At 32.8% G+C, this 23,740-nt stretch overlaps 1 protein-coding gene and 1 long non-coding RNA gene across 2 annotated transcripts; both read right to left on the bottom strand.

The window, feature by feature from the left end:
* Positions 1-10,665: 10,665 nt before the first annotated feature.
* On the bottom strand, positions 10,666-12,302 carry LOC133187337 (uncharacterized). Its single transcript, XR_009721178.1, has 5 exons — positions 12,068-12,302; positions 11,689-11,750; positions 11,394-11,565; positions 11,200-11,308; positions 10,666-10,997 (listed from the first exon to the last, which is right to left on the bottom strand). It is a non-coding gene; the product is annotated as an uncharacterized LOC133187337 (long non-coding RNA).
* Positions 12,303-17,600: 5,298 nt separating this feature from the next.
* LOC133186583 (uncharacterized) lies at positions 17,601-23,536 on the bottom strand. The gene is made up of 5 exons (XM_061321812.1): positions 23,490-23,536; positions 20,317-20,550; positions 18,300-18,485; positions 18,026-18,180; positions 17,601-17,668 (listed from the first exon to the last, which is right to left on the bottom strand). The coding sequence occupies exons 2-5, from the start codon at positions 20,532-20,534 to the stop codon at positions 17,601-17,603; spliced, it is 627 nt and encodes a 208-aa protein (XP_061177796.1). The 5' UTR covers positions 20,535-20,550; positions 23,490-23,536.
* Between the last annotated feature and the right edge of the window lie 204 nt (positions 23,537-23,740).

Below are 23,740 nucleotides of genomic sequence, written 5' to 3'. Positions count from 1 at the left end.
ATTTCTATTTAAAGTTATACAATTATGATGAGGAAAGAAAATTATGATCTTTTAAATCTCTTACATCTAATTATATAAGACATATAACCAAATATACTTTGAATATTTCATCTAGTCAGAAACCAGACAAGAATCCCTCCTTCAATCTGTTCTCAGTTTATGATCTTGAGGCCTGAACTTTTCAGGGCTTATTTGTTGTATACCAGACATTAATGATTTGCTCAATAATGCTTTTAAATATTTATTTTTAATGAAATTTGGTATGAAAAATTGTTCATAATAATATGTAATATTTTTGCAATATGCACAGTTAAGACAGATTTATAACACCTCGGTTTGAATGCGTTCTCTTACCTTTTGATAACAACAGGTAAACCAGTTGTGATTTACAGACTGCACTCAGAATCTAGGAATTTAGAGAAAGGAAAGCTTTATTCGGACAAATTAACCTCAATACAAAGTCATCCAACTTTGCGAGAACTCTCAGCAAATAACTGTGTACTTAGTATTGACAAGGAATTTAATGAATATCAACGAATTCATTTACTAAAGCTCTTGGAAAATTAAAAAAAAAACTTTCTATAGTATTGTAACGCATCGAAAATCCATATATTCCAGTGATAAAAGATCAGATGTATATGCTTTGGAAGAAAATAATTTTTAAGGTAAATTAATTCATATCTGCTGGCAATCCAGTAGAAAAGGCTCATTTATATTTGGACATGTAATATAATTCAGAAAAATATTTTTTATATCATCTTTCATTTCCGCAAATGATATCCTCTTAGCTTTGAAAGAAATTAACTTTATTTATCATCGACATCAGACATATATCAATATACATGACAACAACAAAGTCTATCAGAACCATTTGATTCATTGTTTCCTAATCAGACTTTTAAAATTTTGAACATTGTAATTCAAAGCATGTTTAATTCTACAAAGAATTACAAATACCGACACACATATACGAGCGCACAAGGAAAAGAAAATGTATCCTGTTATTTTCAAATACACTGTACAATATAAGTAAAAATGGCAGATGAAATAGATTTATCCCCATGTACTTGTGTTTTAATCAGAACATTGTTAAATTTCTGCTTCGATGAAAAAGAAAAAGATCTTCCTGTTGGATTTATTAAGGGTTCTGTTTTTGTATCTTGTAAATTAAGTTCAGTTTACTGAGCATATATACATATAATTTTTCAGACTTCTATGCGTGTAATCTATCATGCATTCATTACGTTTACATGTATTCATCATAATCTTAATAAAATAATGATGTCTATATTGATTTGTTTATTAGAAAAATTTCATTTTTAATTTTGATTGCATTTCACAGTGATTAAAATCAGACCTAACTTTGACCCAACTATAAGTATATTGCAACTGATCCCACCTTTATGTTAAGAGAACCGTGTTTGCTCTGCTCACAGTTACTTTTGTTTAATTGGAATTTTGAGCATGTTTACTGTTCGTTATCTTCAAATCTCACTAATCAAAATTCATGCAAAGACATTCCAATAAAATGGCAACGGAATTGGTCGGTGTATTTCTTATCATGCAACATATTTAAATTTCTTTGTGTTTCTCTATTATTTTTTTACCTACATCATGACAATAGCAATGTACAAAAAGAAGAGGTATGGTATTTGACAAAAATATCTAGGACTCTTTTTGAAACGGAACTTAACACAAAATGGAGTAAAAAGAGGTAAATGTCATAGAAAGATCACATCAGACAGAGTAAAATTGCTGCTCAAGTTTGTTTAAAATATGGTCCCTGGTGGTAGAGTGGGTACTCAGATATTTAATTAGTATGGTCAATATATTCTGATGTGAAAAGAAAAACAATATCCCATATTCAGAGAAAATAAAAAAAAAAATGGGTATGATTTTGTACATTAAGAATAGGGACATCTTCAACATTTTTATAATTTTTGGATTGATATGATTATTTATCGCCTGCTTCAAAACTTTAAAAACTATTCAGATTTAAAGCTTTTTAATGTATTTTTTCAGCCAAAGAAGTGACACTTAACCCTAACAAACTTTGTAACAATATCTGTGTACTAATCAATTGGCAACGACAGGAGTCAAAATATAGGAATAAGTAGGAAATATTTTTTGTTAAACTTTTCTTATAACAGACGGGCCATGATTTGTCATTTTATAACAATTCAAGCATATCCTTGTAGCGTTGAATAAATATCATCTTTGTACATGAAGGTAATGAAACTCTGTAAAATATATTAAATAATTGTAATATATATTGATAAGTCCATTTTTTCATAGTCTGTGTATGTTTTTATTGAGGCACTTCTAATGTTATATATGATTACAATCCTTTGTGTTTCTTATTGTTCGTATTGGACTGAATTTTTTTTTTCTTTTCATAATTTGCATTAGCAACAAAATCGCTATTGCTGAAATAACATGACCGCTTATCATCCTCATACACACCAAAACATACATTCATTTCTATAAATAACATTTCTACACAAATCTTTATGAAGGCTGTACTGTTTAACTTATCAGCTGCTTTAATTAAGTGAATCTTTTAATGAAAATTACAATCATCTTAAAGCACATGCATATGTGAAATTTCCCTTCCCCCTCTATATAAATATAAAGGAGAATACAATTTTACATACAAAAAAGTGCATCATATATATATACCGAAAAATTGTTCACTGTTTTATGATTGTCTTCCACAATGCATATTGGTAAAGTGATAGATATGTTAGTGTGTTATTCAAAATTTACTTCTTTTATAAATTACAAATGGTTTTAAGATGTGAGGTTTGATTTTCTGAAATTGTTGATCAAAACTCAGAACATGATATTTGGTTGACAATTCCTTTATTATGGGATGGTATTCTATCGATGTCAATTTACTGGAGTAAACAATCATTCTACAAAAACATGACCAATTCAGAATTTTTATGTCGCTTACAAATTTACCGTTGTAATATCTAAACTATAAATTTAAAGATCGATTTCAACTTTAAAACTTAACATACACACATGGTTTTGTAAATATTTACCATATATATATGCAGTTAAAGTTTTGATATGAACGTAATTTAATGTTGAAAAACTTATTCCACTGCAAATCTTAATGTCGCTTCATTTATTTACAAATTTCAAGATGAAATTTTCAGTCGTTAAATCGTTTCGAATAGATTGCGATGAAAGTTAAAAAAGTTTTTTATCCTATATAAAAAGAAATCAAACCACTTCTCAGAAAGAAATGCATGGATCCCCTTTCATGCTAAATCATAGCATGTCGCTTAAAATCCTTATTCCCTAACGATTAACTTCCGTAACGATATTTTCCCGTAAATTTAATTAAATTTCGGATTCATGCGAGACTTCATGAATCATACTTTAGCGTTCTTTACTGAACATCAGAAATGAAAAATTGGTCAAATTCAGCTTTATTTAAAAAAATAATAAGGCTTGATCAAGCATTAACTTCCGTAACATTACCTTAAAATCAATGGTATATTGAAATTTTTGTAAAAAGTTAACGATACCAGATTTGTGGATAATTCTTTGTTTTCAGGTTCACTGATATGTCCTTTAGAGAATTATGATGTTTATTTTGCTATTTGAAACAATTATTTTTTCATGTTTTATACCCGTTACTCTGAATTGGTCCATTTATCGTGGAATGACTGTAAAAAAGCCCCTTTAGCAAGTCAAACGTTGCAATATTCCATCTTTTCCATTTGCATTGTAGAATTTTCCATTTATATTGTATAATTTTTCATTTGTATTGTATAATTTTTCATTTTTTATTGTATAATTTTTTATTTGGATTATATAATTTTTCATTTGTATTTTATAATTTTCTATTTGTATTCTATAATTTTCCATTTGCATTCTATATTTTCCATTTGTATTGTAAAAGATCATTTGAATTGTATAATTTTCCATTTGTATTCTATATTTTCCATTTGCATTTTATAATTTCTTATTTGTATTGTAAAATTTCTTATTTGTATTCGATGATTTTTTATTTTTATTGTATCCGAGGATTGGTTGAGATTTAGCGTGTATCAGGTTGAAAATGAGCGAGATGTTCCGGTGCCCGGAGCAAACTGGGTTACTATATATGACGTTTTTGCGTGCATGTTAGAGGACGGCCATTTAGATGGAAAGGGGGCACTGGCAGATGGCAAATAAATAATCTGTTCTTAGAAATGTTGTCTGAGAAAATAAATAATTTGATCTTGACTGGTGGAACCACACCCACCCACCCAACCCCCTAAGAAATGGAGTTTTCGGGTTTAGGCTGATTTTCTTTTTCTTTTTTTTCTTCTTCTTCTCCTTCCCTCTGGTCATCTTGGACAGATATTCTCTTCTGCAAGAGCACGAAAATAAATAATCTGATTCGACAAAATTTGCCAGCCCACTCCCCTTGGGAATTAAATGACACCGCTCCATAGCATTCACGCAAATAGAGGAGCCCGGTTCACCCGATACATCTCGGTTGTTAGAACACTATTATACAAAAAAAAAAAAAAAAAAAAAAAAAAAAAAAAAAAAAAAAAAAAAAAAAAACTTGACCAATGAAATACTTCGTAACGTAAAAAATAAACAATCCATCGGATACAATACAAATGAAAAATTATCTCATATAAATAAAGACAATACAAATATTTTTTTTTTTACAATACATATGGAAAATATAGAAAACAAATAAATGTTATACGATCCAAATGGAAAATTATAGAATACAAATGAAAAACGTTTGACATGCCATATAGTGTCCTTGAGTAGGGATATAAGTGGTATATCACCAGAGGGGTTCCTGTATATATATAATAGCGAGCTCACAAGGCTCAATAGACAAAGGTGAAAGAACAGAGAAAATTCATAATGAAATCTGTATATCCGTCAGGAAAATTTCCTTGTGCAGCATTCCAAGGAATCCTTCGCTAACAGCTTTCCATGCGAAAGTATTATAAAACATGCAACAAACAAAGTATAATTGTTCCTTACCAAGAGTTCAAAGGAAAACGTTTACTTTTCTTTCTTCAAAACAATACCCCCTTCTGAAAACACTTGGTCTTTTAACACTGTCTTTCGAAAACGATACAAATAACTTTACCGAAAGCTCACAAATTTTGTCGATGTTAATTAATCCGTCGGCAAACCTCGGATGATACCATCGCCTTCATCATTAAATGAGGTACGAATCGGCCGAGTAGTAAAATTTTGTTCTTTATTCCGTGAACTTCAGAAAAATGTTGTAGTCAAAAAATATTTTTGAAGATATCTTTAAATCATGTAACAAATCTTTACCTCTTCAGAGATATTTAAAAATACTTTTGTAAAATATCAGAATGAGAATAACCAATGAAAATAAAGAATCGTCTGCTTTGTTTGTCAACAGAGAAATCTTGTGCCTTCCACGTCGTTTAGCTAACCTTGTCGTGCGGTATTCCTTCCAGTAACAAGTGAAGAGCAGCTGCTATTTACGCTTTGGTAATTTTTAGGAGTTTTCAAGGAAAGATTAATATTTTAAAACATAGCCTTAATATTTGAGTCATTGATAGAATAATTGGTGAACTGTCATAATGAATGTTGATGTGGTAGAAGTTAAGCTTGAACAAATTGAGCAAAGTGTTGGTTGCAGTAAAGACATTACTTAAATCTACATAATGTTCCTGGGGATGGGAACTGCTTGTTTCACTGCTTTAATCTTGCTTTCAATGATAATAGTGTCAGAAATAGCCAGAGTCGAGGTACACGTGCGCTGAGAAGCTGGTGGTGATTACACAGCAGAAGTGGGATTATCTGGAGAAGTGTGTTGGTCGGATGAACTTCAGTGGCAACTAAGGGATGAAATGACGCCTAGATTGAAAGGCACAATCCCATATACCTTGAATCGATTTACTATGTTTTCCTTAGTATTCTTGTCTCAAAGGCTTCATTGAATAGCTTCAGGAAATTGCTCTTTTATACTATGTGGTAAGGTGACTCTGAGAGAAACTCAAAGCATGTTGTGTTATACACCGCATTATACGGTCCGAAAACTGACCTGACCAGTGGCTGTAACAGATACAGGGGCAAACAGATAATATGAATGTATTCTTTCATGGCCAGCTCTAAAAGACCAAGCGTCTTTTGAAACAAGTGGCCATTTAGAATGAGTTGGGGACGCTCCTATCCACAATGTTTAAGAAATATTGATTGATTGATTGATTTACGTCCCGTTCGAGAATTTTTCACCCATATAGAGACGTCACCATATACCGGTGAAGGGCTTCAAATTTAGACCTTTACTCGGCACTCAGGGCCATTGAGCAGTGAGGGTTCTTTATTGTGCCCAACGCCTACCGTGACACGGGCCTCAATTTTAAGGTCTCATCCGAAAGACCTGCAACTTTCACTCAAAAGTAAAGAGCACTCGGCGAAGGAACAATTGCAACCTTTTTTAAATCCACTTCAGTTAGTCGCAGCCGTAATTTGAACACACGACCTTCCGATCACGGAGCGACCGCTCTACCGACTGAGCTACCGTGACGGTTTTAAAAAATACGTTGCGGAACCACTTTTCCCCTAGCTCCTCCGACACGCACCCTTTTCCTTGATATGCATATACACTGCTTCCCCGGTTTATAATGTCTTCCCGCTTACCGACAAAAAATCCAAAGCCCCCATTTCCTCGCTATATAAAACCCCGTTTAATGCCATTCCCCCTCCTACCTCCATCCGCCATTGTATTTTGGGTACAAATCTGCCTATTTCCATTAGTATCACCCCCGTTAATTATCGCCAATAAGAACCCTTTTTTTCAAAAATCGCATCGGTAGGTCCGAATTATAGATAAAATTAATGTCTAAAATTCATGTCAAAATATAGTAGATTTCCTCCCCTCAATTATATTAATCATTAAATGATCATTACATCGTGTTTTTAAATTTTTTTTTATCTGACTCTACCACCCAGTTTAGTCTGTAGTAGTCAAGATGGTAAATGGTAAGTATAATGGATGCAGAAATAAGCGTTCAAATAACGTTTTATGTATTAAATCGACATGAGTGGTAAACAACACTATTAAGGTCAGACGACGCGTTCCTCAATAATATATAATTTTTCGCAAGAATTTTTCACTGAAGCACTGTTACTTTAACAAGTTTCCTCACAAAAAATTGAAGTACCTTACCAGGCATTTGTGCAAGATACCAGAGGGTGGTGTTTCCTATATAATCCTATTTGAAATCACTTGAATTGTCAATATCACAATTTGTAGTTATTTTCTTAGACATTTTGAAAACAGTTTAGAATTCACAATATATATAGGATCTCCCATGATTTGTAGTTGGATATGATTTTTATCCAACGAGTTGTGTGTTTTTTTTTTATCCCCGAGCCTTAGCGAGGGGATAAAAACACACAACGAGTTGGATAAAAGTCATATCCAACTTCAAATCATGGGAGATTCTTTTTATCCCATGTTTAATACTTCACAACGAATGTTTTACACTGTTTTATACAGGACTCCACTTCATTTTACTTCATCACTCTAATGCAAAAAACCATTGTGACGTCACAACTGCACTTAACTGTGGAATATGGAAAATTTATCCAATGAGTCATATCCACGGGATAAAGGGGTAAACATGGGATAAAATGTTAATATTATGAATATTTCTTATATTTTACAAGGAGAAATAAATCAGATATATGAGGAACATGTCGACAGACCTTAGCATAGGCGCTTGACAAAAACCTAAAAATAACCACTATGCGCTTAAAGCAATGCTACGAATATAGTTCGAATTTCCTCGACAATACGTTATGTAGAAAATATACATTATCCTTGACCCAAGCGCCTATGGGTGGAGCGTATCTAATCCCTGTCGGTAGGTAAAATTCACGAGATAATCAAGCCACATTGTTTTTACAAGCAGTATTTTAAGCTTCTACGTTTCCTGGGTGTGAAAAATTGCATACTTGAATTGACAAATTGCGTGCATAGCTTTATTTCGAGGCATTTTAACAAGTGTTAAATATAAGGGAGATCCAAAGTCAAAATGTGTTTTATTAGGACACCTGACGTGACTTGAAATTGTTATTCGATTGCGATGCGATATTTGGAATCTAAGGATTTTGCATCAGAATCACAGACTTTTTTTTACTATTAAACAATAAAATAGCGGTAAAACCATAAAAACAATCAACAATGAATAATTATTTTAAAATTAAACGTACCAAAAAAATAACCAAGATTTTATAACAATGCGTGTAAATTTCTTCTGCTTTAAAGTGTCCTAATTGCATTCCCCCGTTTTAATGCATCCCTGATATAACGCCATAATTGTAAGGTACAAAAGTTGGCAGTAAAACGGGGGAACACTGTACTGTGCCGGGTAGGACATCTTTAACATTCATAAAGTGGCGGTCGTTTTGCCCTCTACAACGACCATTGAAACCATTTTCCTCCTGCACCATTGACACATACCATTATCGTTATATTTGTTCTGTTTTCATTCACACGGCCCACTACATTTCAGTCACCCTTTTCTGATATTATATTACTTTGATAGGTGTGTGTTGAAATTATTTTCCCGAAATTGTAGACTTTGGAACTTTGTAAAGTTTTTCAGCCGCACCTATAGAAAGCACACCTTTTTTTAAATGCATCTACGGCTTTCACAAGAGATTCGTGGTCATACTGTAGAGTTTTCCGTTTTGTAGAACGGGGTTTTGTCATTTGCTTCGAAAGATAAAGGGAATATACTTTTTCAAAATTCTGTGCATTAAACGTTTTGTCTGTATGTCATGCTATTATTCTACAATATAAACAAACCTACATTATGTCTTCATTTGTCATAGTGCAGATTTTTATTGCGGATTAAAATAATGACATAAAGACAGTATAATAATCCCAATATTCCTCGACAAATTCTGCGTTGAGGCTTAGTTGTGATCTTATAATTAAGCAGGGACGTAGGGGGGGGGGGGGTTACACCACTTCTGGAGTATGGTATAGAACAGTATATTTGAAGTTTCTCCTTAACAGCAAATCCAGTATAAGGAGGGTAGATCGAAATCATTTTAGGTGACTGGAAACATTAAATCCATTTTAACTAAGTTTGGTATTATCTTCGCAGAATTCATAATAAAATTGAAGTTCTGTCGCCAATTGAAAAATTGGGACTCCGTGTATTTAAAACATTTAAGAAGATTGATTTTAGGTCTTCATTTTCAACTCTACTAACTCTACTAACATCACAAATAATGACGTGTCCAACGGGACTGTAGCTGATAAAAGAAGAAGAGAAAAAGCATTTAAGAGGATTTTGTTTTAGATCTTCAATATCTAGGCACTGTAGGATTTATTTGTAATTGAAAAGTTTGGAAGGAACAGCTTAAAGAGCCTATGCTGGGCAACATCCATAATCCCAAACACTAGCTTGTATTCTTCAGTTGAAGAATCATGTATGGACTTGCTCTAGCTTCTTCAAATAGTCCATTTAAAATTGTAAGGGAACTGAATACAGTTTAGTGAGAATGTGATGAAGACCTAATTGTTTATTGACGTAAGGTAAATGTGATCGAAAGAGACATCAAGTATAATTAGTTTATTGTATAATCAATATTCATGACTACGCTTACATCTAGGTGTATTGTTAAAAAGCACCATTACAAATACGTTTTGAACATTTTGGGCTTGAAAGATTCCCTACTTTATTTATTTGGTCGTTGCAACCATACGGAAAGGCAGCGCCTAGTTTTCTGATCCAGTATTCTTCTCATTGTCTACGGAATGGAGTATACAAAGTAGGACTTTTAGTTGGAAATATTTTTTTTCCCAAATTCTAACCCTCATTAAAAGTATAAAGTGGTCAGGTGAATTTAAATGTTTATAAAGATGTTGATGGCCCTATTGTTTACTTCCAACCTATGCCCCGACTTATTTTTTATTTAGTGAACACTGTTTATATAAATCAGTCCATATATATATATATATATATATATATATATATATATATATATATATATATATATATATATATATATATATATATATATATGTTTATGTGGTCGTTGCAACCATACTAAAATGCATTGCCTAGTTTCCTGATCCAGTACTCTTTTCATTGTCTACAGAAATTAAAACCAGTCGCATATAAAGAAATATAGGTTTGAAGATCACTTTTGCAAATTTTCATAAATTTTCTATTTGTTTCTCTCACAACATTTTTCTTCGTAATATAAATAAACATGGTGCATAAATTTCCTATCAGCAGTAATATATATGTAGAACAAAAATAAAAACATTTAGCAAACTAAATCCAAACTCATTTATTCTTTATTCTATATCTATTGTAATAAAAGCAATAAAATGATTCTAATACGATCAGTTTGTATCTCAAAAATAAAATACTAATTTCCTGTCTAGTGCAAGGAAGGATCACAAGACACATCACTCACCTCAAGCAATTTCCTTTTTTGCACTAACAAATTTACAGGCAAACAATTGACGTTTTCTGCTCTATTGATTGTGTCGATTTGATTAGCTGACAAAAGGCATTGTTGACCTGTGAGGTACAATAATATCATTATAGTATTCTCCAAATCAACTAAAACGTCATAAAGATTATAATGATATAAAACAGAGGATTGCATTTCACTCATAAAAACGATAGAATATATCAAAATATCATGGTATAACAATGATATCTAAATTAATGATCGTTCAATTTCGTATATACTGTGCGTATTTTGTCATTTGTGTGTTTAACTGTTGAAGCATCGATGTGTTGCAAAATATTACAGATTATTTTCATACAGTTTTTTGAGATGCTTTCGTTGATATTCCGTAAATTCTTTGTCAATACTAAGAACACATTCTTTTTCCACAAGCTCTCTCAAAATAGGATGGTTTTCTATTGAGGCTAGTTTGTCCGAATAAAGCTGACGGCTCCCTAAACTTCTGGAGTCTGAATGAAGCCTGTAAATCACAACTGGTGTACCTAATAAAGATATCAAGTGTATGAAAGAACATACTGATACACTAAAGAACAATATCGTTGGTGTAATATTCCTTACAGTTTTACTTATTTTTTTCTCAAAACTGTATGTACTAAAGCTTACTATGTAAAAATGGAATGCGTAAAAAAAAAATAATTAGAATATGTATCACTAAAATGAATTTGCTTATTTCCCTTTCCTTACCTCCAAGTTTCTTAATGGCTGCCACAGTTTCTGCTTTAATTTGCTGAGTTTCTGTATATGTCTCAAGGATGATATTACGTTCGTTGAAATCCACAAAGAGGAAAACAACCTAAATGAGTTGTGATATTGCATTCAATCTCAAATATTATACAATATATGTGCTATACATCATATAGCATATATATTGATTTTACCTTGGAGTGTATTCTCGGTATGTCTTGATAATCATAAATTATTACGACACTATAATCATCCAGAAATGCGTCAGCCAACTTCCTGTCAGCTTCCGAAGAAGACGGGTTAAAGCAAACGACTTTTCTCTAACTGAGAGTTTTTGTGGTGTTTGAATCCAGCTCCTCTGTTCCTCTAAAAATATTCCAAAAGTCCAAACAAATATCAGCATTTCTTTAGTGCAGAATAATATAATAGTTAAAAAGATTATGTATTAGAGTATAGATATTTCTTTGAAAAGAAAACACAGCTACATACCTGGGTCATATTGGTGATGTAGACCAAAAGAATGAGAATGATGAATACAAGTAAAATATCCACTAAAATAGGTTAAAAGATAAAAATAAAAAAATGAAAGAAATGTACAAATCAAAGAAAACATCTTCTTTTCACATTATTCAATAGAATTATTCAACAAAACGTTTGCAAGAGACAATTTAAAAAAAAAAAATAAAACTACGAAATTCCAAAATCACTAAATAATCAGTATTTATAAGGACGAACGATAGCCCCAACTTTCTTGTGATTTAAAATAATTAATTCATTTGAAACAAAGATTTACATTGTCTGAATATTTAAAAAAATCTTCATAGCCAAAAATAAAGTATCCGAAACAATTAACATATTGTCTGTTTACCCCAGTAAGTGGTGACCTCTACCTTTTTGATTTGATCAATGTTGTCTTTGCTTCTCTTTTCCAGACGTATACCTGTCTCTCCATGCTCCTCCAGTCTCTTACTAATTTCTGTCATCGTTTGAAAAAGATGAAAGCTGTCATCGGAGAGTTTTTCTATTCTTTCTCTCAATTTACTTAATTGATGTTCATTTTTGTCAAATTTGGTCTGTATACTAAAATTCAAAGATTCCATGCTTTCTTTACATTTAGCAAATTCTCTCCTAATAATGTTAATTTTTTCTTCATTTCCTCCATAGCAATCGTGTTATTTATAATATAATTCATCGAAGTGGCATTTTGACCTTGCAGTTTTGAGACAGCCAAATTTATCTTTTCTATATCCGAGTTTTTCCATTCCAGGCCCGTAGGAAGCAATTTCAGTTTGGGGGGGCACAGCCAAACATTTTTCAGTTGACAGTTGAGGGGGCACTACCAAAATTTTCTGACAAGCAAAAAAAAAAAAAGGTCGTCAACTACCAAATATTCCTTGACAAGCAAAATAAAAAAAAAAAAAGGTCATCAGGCGGTTTTATTGAGGGGGCACATGCTTATAGTATCTATGTTTACTATAGTAATCTATATATCGGCAAAATTATTGGGGGGGGGGGGGCATGGCCCCCCCGTGCCCCCCCCCCCCGGTTCCTACGGCCATGCATTCACAAGGCTCTTTCAATTCTTTGTCGTCTCCTTCACTTTCACTAATAATACTTGGATCAGATTGTTTGAATGGCCAAAACGAAAACAACTGTGTTTTAACATGAGGTACTATAATAAGTACAAACAGTAGAAATAATGCACTCCGTAATAAAATTGAAATCGGTAAGTTTTCTTTTCTATTCAGCATGCCCCTCTGCATCGTCCTTACAAGAAGTGTCCAAAATAAAGCAAAATTGGAAAAGCCCTTAAGGTCACCTATAAAATAAGTAACAAACGATGGCTCTCTTGAATAAATTTTGTGGGAGTGAAGTTTATGACTAAAAGTCTCCCAAAAACATCATGATCCTTGATAATTATGTTTGAAAAATACTGTTAAACTTTCGTTTTATAATATCAGCTATAAAAGTCAATATTTAACCGCAAGGATCGAAATAAAAATTATTTTCGCCCTTATAAAAAGGATATTATAAACAACTTTAGAGACGTGCCATTTCCTCGTATATTCTGACCAAATGTTGAAAATGAAAACTTAAAAAAAAGAAGGAAAGAAAAGAGATTATTTTTTAAAACGTGGTATCAATGGTTGGTTTTGATAAGTCAGTTAAATTGAAAATATAAATGTTAGGAATTTTTACAAAACTCCCCACTGTATTACCTGGTGTAATCCTTATACTGTATCTCTCAAGCTTTTGCTTTCACAGTTTTCAGCAGAGCAAACTTATGTCAGGCTCTTGTGTTTAATTTTATTCAGTTATAAATAAGAAGAGTTGGAGAAATAACAATGATAAAGGACTTCTAGTTTTTTTTATACCTCCAGGTCAAATTTCAAAAGTTTAACCCAATTCGCTCTTGCATTCTCCTCCCATCATGAAACAATAAAAGTCATTTTTCCAGATATTACATATTATTATTTTGCAAATTCATTTCAAAGCTTTACTTGTTTCATTGGTGGGACATATGTTAACATGTACGGGTAAAATGCAGACAAAATGTATCATTTAATTTATGGCCAACTACAAATGAGATTATTTAAATTAAAACTATTAAATTATTCTGTATAAATCTGATTTGTTTAATTTTTAAAGAAGTAAAGATTAAATGGTTATTTTTCCATTTCCAATTGCGTTTTTAAACATTGTGAAGTGTTAAAGTCTAGTTTCATTAATGGCCACAACTTTATACGAGTTCCCCTTTATCAAAAAGAGTTGCCATTAAATAGGTTGGGCACAGTTCCTTTTTTCAGTAACTGTTACGCTAAAAGGGAATTGTTCCTCTTTTCAGTATTAAAAAACATTACTGTATACGGGAATTTTCACCCGTTTACCCTCTTTTCTCGTGTTTGTTTTGAATAAAAGATTAAGTGCAAGAATATTTTCACATCCTCTAAATATTTATAGTTTATTAAAACTACAATATTTATCGCTGCAAAAAGCTGAAAAAGAGTGCTAAAATATTTCTACGATATAGATTTCTTAACGGATGGATTTGAAAAATATATTCTCATTGGTTAGTTTATAAATACCCATTACGTCATGTGTAACCACAAGGCCGATTTTTAAATAACGACTTATGTTAAGGGTTTGTGTGGAGTTCCGAAATCACAAAACCTTGACATTGTGAGGATGATCTGTGTTAAAATTGTGAGATTGAGAGATTGAATACGTTCAGCAATTGCTAACTCGTACACAATATTATTTGTTCTAATTACATTTTATTATCATTTCCTTCAAAGACATCCTAAAAATAATTTTTAATACCACTGCTTCTTTTACAGATGAAAATAATTGGATGAAATATTATATTTTAATAGATAGTCATTCAAAGACTGTTTGAGAATGAATGCCTTTGTAAGATTCCATACGTTTTGTATCATTTATCAACAGGGATAATTTAAGTAGAAGTCGTGGATTACTGCTAAACGCGAGTTTAAATTCCTATGCATGTTCAAAAGATGTCACCTCAACGAAACCAAGCTATGATATTTTCCGTTTTTGAACTAGTAATAATATACTTACAAGGGAAATATTCACATCCGTTGGAAGAATACTCATGACGTCGTACGATTATACCTCATCTCACTTCCGTCTGTAGCACTAAAGGACCGATTTTTTTTTCATCGAGGTTGGTTTAATGAGGTTGGTTTAATAAAGTTTAAACACATCACATCGTATTTTCATGCAAGTTTTATTTAATGCACGGATTTGGCACATTATTTTTAAAAAATGACTAAAATTCCCGTATACAGTAATGTTTTTTAATACTGAAAAGAGGAACAATTCCCTTTTAGCGTAACAGTTATTGAAAAAAAGAAACTGTGCCCAACCTGTTTGATGTAATGATTAAATTGACACTTGTGTTAGAACTAATACTCTGTTATAAACAAACTCGACTTTGCCTTAGGAAAAAAAAAACTTTTATAATAAATTTCGAAACATATTGAATAATGAATAATGTGCGTTAATTGTTGGCTAGAATCTAGTTAGGCTGCGTAGTTCTTTGCTAACAAGGAAAAGTAAAGGAAAAAGTTTGTTATAAATAATGCATGTTATTTGTTTTGAAATTCAGTGTATTCTTAATAGAAATGGAGATGCTGATAAAAATTTCATACAGTGGCATGAATATTAAATCATGTAGTCAGTACCAACAGCACCATACAGGGACAAAAATATGTTTAATCTTGTGAATAAAAATAAATAATTCGTATGCATAAATTATACACATATTTATTACAATATGAAAATACATGAGTAGATCGTAAACAGTGTATAATATACTTTCAAGTAAATAAGTTGAATCTGATTCGTCGAGAAACATTTGTTGAGAACACTATTACCTACTGAATAATGAAGCCATGCCCTCCAACGTAGCAACAGTTAACATTGCTTGACGACGGGTGATATTCCAAAAAAAATATTGACTGCGCAGAATTCATGCGCGCAAGTTTCACTGTAATAAATATTTGTATAAACATTCAGTATAATATAATATATATTGCACGTAGTTGAGTGTAATATTGTAAATTTTCACCCCTCGAAAACCATTGTCAACGTGTGCCTCGGTTGACAATAGTTTTCTTAGGGTGAAAATTTTCAATGTTACACCTAACTACATGCAGTATTTATATAAAAGTTCTTGTCCTTTTTTGAATATATAAATATCCAAAGAACATTTCCATGGGTGATCCATTGTCCATCATTTCAAAATGACAGTCCCTTTAACTTTATCCACAAAGTGCCATGCTGTTGATTATTTTCCGCTTAACAGGATGGCCAAAATAACAACAAGGAGTGCAATCACTATCGTGACAAGAATCCAGTGACTCGTGCTAATGCCCTCAAACTTTGTAGGCATTATGTATAAGCATTCCCAGAACCACGCCCGTGTAAATGGAACAGATCTGGCGATATCTGTGCTCTCCAAAGCTGGATCCAAAACCTGTTAATAGTATTCAATGAGTTTATTAGTTTTTCGCAAATTCTCATTTTTTTTTTAAATTTGATGTTTTTGTCCCTTCGCGGTTACTGCAGTTGTTTGCAGAGTGTTCAATATGAAAAAGGTGAAAATAACAAAAAGTGATCGATCTCAAAAAATCTTTAAACAATACAATTCATTTTTCTATGCGAAGTCTTACAATATTTTAGAAAAGAGATACACACTTGTCAATCCTTTCTTTTTAGAAATACTTGTTGTGTTCGTGTGTGTTTTTTATTTACATGAATTGTAAATATTGACACACCGATTAAAATGGATGTTGGTACTCATGTTGATTTTAACTACTTATATTTTTTTTCCATTAAAAGGTAGATAAATGAGCATAATTATTGTATATCTTGAGAAAATCATGGGAGGGGGTATGGATGCAAAAAAATTAATCTCAAGGACGAAATTATCTGTTCAGTGTACTTGATGTTTTGTTTAATCGTAATATCGCTATGCAGTTAAATTAACCATCAAGCAAACTATCTTTCTATTAATATAAAATTTTTAAGAACCTTAAATGTCTCATTGTCCTGTTAGTTCTTGACAGATTTATTTAAAATGCTAAACACCAACTAAAGAAATCTTTCACGTTTAATTAAAACTATGTTTTTTTGTTAAATTCATATATGAATATCCATGTCTTAAGAATTCTTAAATTAAATAAATACTTGATTCAAAAACTCCAGCACGGGGACGTCTACATCTGGGCAATTCTTTGCTGCCATAACACGTATGCTGTTTATTTTATCGCCACAGTAATTTGTGCAATGCAGAAAGTTCAAATCAGAGATGCCAAGAGCTGATTTAAATCTATCCTCAAACTTTTCAAAGTCTTCTATAGCTGTTGATCTTTTATCCCTTCCCGTCAACACACCGAAAATAGGAATATCTAAAATTTAAGAAAATTAATCAGTGTCGGCATACTGTGGAATCTTCTTAATTCGTGGGGGTCAATGTTTGTAGATAAGCAAAATTCTGTTGGTTCCTGGGGACGTTACTTGGAGGATAACTTGTTTTTACAGAAGACCATCACAACAGCTCAGTCGGTAGAGCGCTTGCTCCGTGATCGGAAGGTCGTTTGTTCGAATCACGACCGTAACTGACCTAATTCGATAAAAAAAAAAAAATAGGTAGCAACTGTTCCTTCGCCAAGCGCTCGGCACTTTTAAGTGAAAGTTGCAGGTCTTTCGGATGAGACCTTAAAACCGAGGCCAAGATAAAGAACCCTCACTGCTCAATGGCTCTGAGTGCCGAGTAAAGGTCTGAAGCCCGTCACCGGTATATGGTGACGTCTCTATATGAGCGAAAAATTCTCTAACGGGACGTGATTCCGCAGTATGTCTTTTGATTACAAAAGTTAAACCTTTCTCTTCAAAAATTCAGCTTCTGAGTATTGAAGGTAGTTTTGTGCGACACTACCCCTCACTGTAATTTTTTCATGATCTTTCATGTTTATCTCAACAAAACATACGGAAAAATGCAGGTATCGAATCTCTCATCCGAACAATAAGTTGATAAAATCTATTTAATGGAAGAGTGAGTTTGCCTTAGTGTAATGTGATAAGGAAAACAACAAAAACAAAAAGAAGCAATAAAAGAATAGTCATTTGGTATTTTTTTTTCCTTTGCATTTACAAATGGAAAAATACAGAATTGAAAAAAAAAGAAAAAAAAGTGGATATCAAAACACCAACATTCACTATTATGATATAAAATTGAAATAATGGCCAAAACGATTCAATATATATGTAAGTCTACACAATTAGAAAATATATATATTACCTCTTTTTTTTTTCGAAATTACAGTCCTTACAGCGTTACAAAGCCCCAGTGGTAAATTTGAGTTTGCTGCAGAAGCAACAAAAATAACCCTGTCGATTTTTTTACATTCCGCTGTTAATGGGTACATTTTCTCCACGGGCCATGTTCCACTGGTTCTTCAATATGTAGAAATTATCAATATATATATATATATATATATAGGAATGCATCAAGATACACATATCTGTAAGAAACGTTATACAGTTATGTTACTTCTCAGTTTCTAGAAAATTACCTCATTTTCTTTAAAACCTCATGAACAAGGATATCGGAGGGAATTCTCACATAGAATAACAACTCAGTTGCCTTCCGTGTCACGTCATCATCAGAGTCTTCAAAGCCCACTACGTCTAATATATCCGGAAAAACATATTGCTGGAGGTTTTCGTCTGCAAATTCCATGTACCTCTTCTGAAGTACCCTACATGAAAATATGAGCTACCAGATTGATCTTAAGTTAAGAAATACCTACAATCAAATTGATCTAAATACTTTGTAATGTTTTCGGATTATGAAACACACCTCGAATTCCCTTCCCTCTTGTATCGAGACAAACTGCCAGTGATAATCAGCTGGTTATACCTCAAGAATATCTTCAAACACGGACCTCAAAATTTAGAGGTGGGATCAGGTGCCATGGAGGAGTGAGCATCGCCTGCCGACCGGTCACACCTGCCGTGTGCTCCTTGTCATGATCGGGTAATAACGGAGAAATCCGTAGACAGTTCAGTGTATAAATAATGGCCTAACAATTAGTGTGGAAAACGTCAGTCAGCATTTGACTCAGTGATAGGTTGTATGTGCTAACAAGGTCATTGTATCGACCGAAAAACTTGCGAAAAGATGACTTCAAACGAGACTGTTGATGTCCTTGTTTCATGAACTTGTTTGTCAATAGATTGCCTCGTTTTAGAAATTCTTCATACGTAGAGCTTGCTCTTGTGTATCGAATCAACTGAGATACATAAACCCTATATGCAGGTGATAAGGGTATATTGCTACATAAGTAAGGGAACTTGACGACTGAAAAGTTGAAGTCATCACGTTTATCATAAAGCTTTGTTGTTAGTTTACCATTAACGTCTTTTTCTGGTAAAATTTCTAAATATGAAACAGATGTGTCAGAATCTGTGGTATCTTTTATTTCAAGCTCACTGGGATATATCGTATCGACATATGAATGAAAGTACACTATTGTTAATTGATAATGCGTCGTCGATATATCAAAATGTCGAGTTGAAAGCCACAGCTAATGTTTTCTTCTTCTCATGTACAAGTTTTTGAATAAATTCTGCTTCATATGAATACAAAATAGGTCTGCTAATAAGGGGGGGGGGCAATTGGTTCCCATGGGAATTCCAATAGATTGTTGGAAGACCTGAACTCCAAAAACTACATAGATATTGTCAATCAGAAACTCAAACATCTGTTTAATATTAACTTCAGTGTACTTGTGTGTAGAATCAGAGTGCTTTTTTAAAAAAATAATTCTGTAAATGACCAATGACAAGGTAAGTATATTTACGAGTTTCATTTTTATTGAAAAAGCAGCTGTCTATGATGACAAAAAGCAAGCACTTCAGTTTATCGTGGGGAATGGTTGTATAAAGTGTTGAAAATTCGTACGTTTTGATGCTATTGATTTTAAGTAAAATTTTGTGATTTCAAATTTTCCAAAAGTTCTTTGGAGTTTTAAAGTATCCATATCTGATTTACACCACTTCTCGAATATACTGTTATACAGTGCTCCTAAAGTTTTTCCTTCATTACAGTAAATATTTTAGCAAGGAGTAAAGAAAGTGGCTTGGCAGAACATATACTGGAACCCGCTATGTACATGTATCTTTGTTTGTATGGATTTTTATGAAGTTTAGGAATCCAGTAAAGGTATGGTAATTCATTTTGATTGTTAGGAATATTGAAAGTATCCAAAACGGACATATGATTTTGAAGAATTTCCTCCTTGGGAAGGGAGGTATGGGTGTAAGTTGGATTTCCATCCGTAGAATTAAATCCTGGTTCCTCAAAGTTACATAATAAAATATACCTTTGACAAATGATGGGTTGATGAACACTTTTATTGTAAGCGACACGTATTCATGGTGTTTATTAATTTTGTTATTTCGATTTTTTTCTTTTTGTTTGCAATTGCGACTTTGGATGATAATGAACTGTACATCACATGATATTATAAACAAGACTTTCAAATTAGTTCTGTTTGATAAACTGATCATTCCTTTGAAATAACCTACCAAATTGCACGCAGTGTTATTGCTCCTTCGCCAAGTCCAGTCTTCACCCACTGTCTGTATTCTCCAGTTATACAGGTAATTATGGTATTGATAAAAGAAGATTTTCCAACTCCAGGTGGCCCAATTACAGCTATAGTCAGTGGTGACTTTTTATTCTTTTTGGCTTGTTCTATAATCTTTCTATGAAGTTCCTCTCTTCTGTCATCCTCAGCCATCATCAAAATGATCCTTGCACTATTAGTGAAAACATATTCATATATTAATGTCAAAAAGTTCATTCCAAACATAGACAAAAGGTAACTTGAATATAATTAAAAGAACAAATTTCACTTAGTTTTAACTAGGGATGGCAATCAATTACAGATTGCCAATCGGTTAACCGCAAGACGTTCTGACCGATTAATCGGTTTATCGTATTAAAAATTCTCGACATATATCATCATTGAAAGCTCTACTCAAATATAAAGTTTATATTTGATAAAAACAATATATATTTATTATTTCAAATTTAATAAGGAGTAATTTTAGAAACCCATGAAACATGCCTGAAGTATTAGATACATTATAAACCAGAAGTCTCTGATGAGACTAGCTCAACTGGTTTGTGCTTATAACATAGGAAGAGAAAAGTAGCACTTGGATTTGAAATTTTGCGACAACAATAAAAAAATTATGTATCTTAGTGTAGTCTACTTGTGTGCCAATTAAGTTATAGTGAAATCAAACCTAAATTTTAGGAGGAGTAGCAATTCGAATTTTTTTCAAACGGACAGACAGACGGCTAAACGGATGGATGACGGATACCTTTCTATTTCATAAGCTCTTCTGATCTCTGACCAGTAGAGCTAAAAATCAGAAGAGATGTCATGGAAATTAACTCTGCATTGCAAACCATTTACCGTAATTTACCACGTTTGTTTTAGGATACAATTTGATAGGTAATCGCAAAGAATAGAAGAGGTAGGGAGCTTATTACATTCAGTTCACGGTACTCAAAGATCATCTAATTAAAACCATTAAAGAAAAAGAGGACAGGTTGGGTAACCACAACTTGTTTAAACAACAATCAAAATCTCGAAAACTGACCACGATGTCAATCCGGAGAGCCTAAATTATCTCCAAATCAGCTTAAATAGATTAGGTGAAATTGTTAACATTTGGAGATTTTTATTTGTATTTTTGAATTGAATTTTCAGGATAGTGTATTCAAATTAACACTTATTTTTCCGACTAACCGATTCAAATTTTCTAATCGATTACTATTGTTCCCAACGAGTAATCGGTTAACTGATTACAAATTGGCATCCCTAGTTTTAATTCATTATGGCATTGGTTTTTACATAACGTGAAAAACTCCAGGTAACAGTGATATTCCGTTTAAAAATCGATATATATATATATATATATATATATATATATATATATATATATATATATATATATATATATATATATATATATATATATATATATATATATATATATATATATATAACGATATCAAACCGCCGAAACACTTTGCTGTCATAATAATACAGTCAATAATTAATTACGCACATTCTAAACGATAAAATATTAGATAGATTTATTGATTGTATGCTGTTTAACGTCCCTCTCGAGAATTTTTCACTCACATGCGTCTCGCCACCACTTGCCGGTGGAGAGCTGCAAATTTTGTCCTATACTCGGCACTTACGGCCATTGAGCAGTGAGGGATCTTTTTCGTGCCAGCACCTACTGCGACACGGGACCTCGGTTTATTACGTCTCATCTGAAGGACCGGTCTCCAAGTCCCATAGTGGGATTCGAACCCGCGACGTAAGGATCAACTCCTTACTTCGCGACTCTAGAGCAGACGCTCTGACCACTGCGCCACGCGGGCGACTAAAAATATTAGAAGAAATAAGAAAAATCACAGCACTGTGTCTGGTACTCTAAATTTAGAATTGCGTGGCTGATGGATGTTGCCTAAATGCACTCGAACGAGCATTCGTACCATGGAAAGCATGATCGCACGAGCGCCGTACGTCCAATCGCATTGGCACACGTTCAATCGTCCGATCACCTGATCACTCGCGCGATCCTATCGCATTATCTTACAACACTCGCTTTCATTGTATATCAGTCGCACTAATTAGAGTAAAATTACAGTTAAGCATTAGAAACTGAAAAACGGTTCACAATTGGGAGGTTCATTTGATTTATAAAAATTATTTATTTATCGTACTGACGACGAATCTTACTGTGGCGATTATATTTTAACTGTGGCGGAACTATTGAGCCGATTTTTTGACTGTGGCGCTTAAAGCTGAACAAGACTGGTATATAGGCATACGTCATTTTCGATATTACTCTCTAAGTTATCAGCACCAGGGTATACTCTTCGCATTCGTTACACCCGACTGCTTTATTGTCACGAGTATCGGCGTGGAATGGCACCCGTGTTCGTGCTGTTTATCTTGCATTACTTTTGTTTACATTTTATTGCAGTTACGTATATTTGTGTTTGTTTGTATACTGCACCGACGTGTACAACTATTGTAAATCTCTTTGGTATCTTACTCGCCTGCGTTAGAAGAAGCATACAGTTATTTTTGTCGCTACCAAGTGCTGTATACATGTAGCATACGTCCGTCTACACCGGTGACAATTGATTACACTGAACAGTGACCAAGTGAGTGGCTCTATATATAGGGGCCCTCAGATATAGCGAGAGTCCATTCGAATATGGCGGACAGATTCTTTTAAGAAGCGTGTTCAGCTTTAAGATTTAAATTATTGATGAGATGAGGTGCGATGAGAACCCTGCTGATTTAAAGAAAAAGGAATTAAGACGCTATTAATAAACTACTGTTCATCATAATTTGCAGTTCATTACTGTTTTAGAGTATTTTTTCACGAAACTAAGTTTGTTTTGTCTTAAAATTGATAAGGCAAAAAAAAAAAAAAAAAAAGAATATTCAATCGTTTAGGCCGTTTCGAATATATTGAATATTTAATTTGTCCTCGTCCTCGATGTTACCCCCCCCCCCCCCCCCCCCCCAAAATAGCAAGTAAACTCCAGCTTTGTGAAATATGTGTCAGTAATATTTCTTTTGAATTAATTGGCATACTTGAAATAAAATTCATTTTATTTTTGACTATACAAATATTGGTTGAAACTATTTACCTACCTTTTCTTTGTTGACAACCGCAGCAAAGTTGTACAGAAACACGTTTTATCCTGAGAAGAGCGTAAATGAATTAACATTTTAGGAATCGTTTTCTTGAAACCAAACACTTAAAAACATAAATGAATATCTAAAATGTACATAAAACTTGATGATATTATTTTTCTTCCATTGCAGATTTGCAAGAGTATGCTTAATTTGAATTCAAAACTTAAAAAAAACCCACACGACGAAAGGACAGAAGTTAATGGATC

This window comes from Saccostrea echinata, unplaced genomic scaffold (genome assembly GCF_033153115.1).
Source record: "Saccostrea echinata isolate AGI-Se365-2 ecotype Australia unplaced genomic scaffold, CSIRO_AGI_Sech_v1 ptg000014l, whole genome shotgun sequence".
Lineage (NCBI taxonomy): Eukaryota > Metazoa > Mollusca > Bivalvia > Ostreida > Ostreidae > Saccostrea > Saccostrea echinata.
This window is presented reverse-complemented; position numbering and strand designations above follow the sequence as displayed.

Coding starts and splice junctions, on each gene's coding strand:
- LOC133186583 (XM_061321812.1), bottom strand. CDS start 20,534: ATGATGGCTGAGGATGACAGAAGAGAGGAACTTCATAGAAAGATTATA. Junction 18,181..18,299: donor GAGGTTTTAAAGAAAATGAG/GTAATTTTCTAG, acceptor TACATATTGAAG/AACCAGTGGAACATGGCCCG. Junction 17,669..18,025: donor AATTTCGAAAAAAAAAAGAG/GTAATATATATA, acceptor AAAAAATTACAG/TGAGGGGTAGTGTCGCACAA.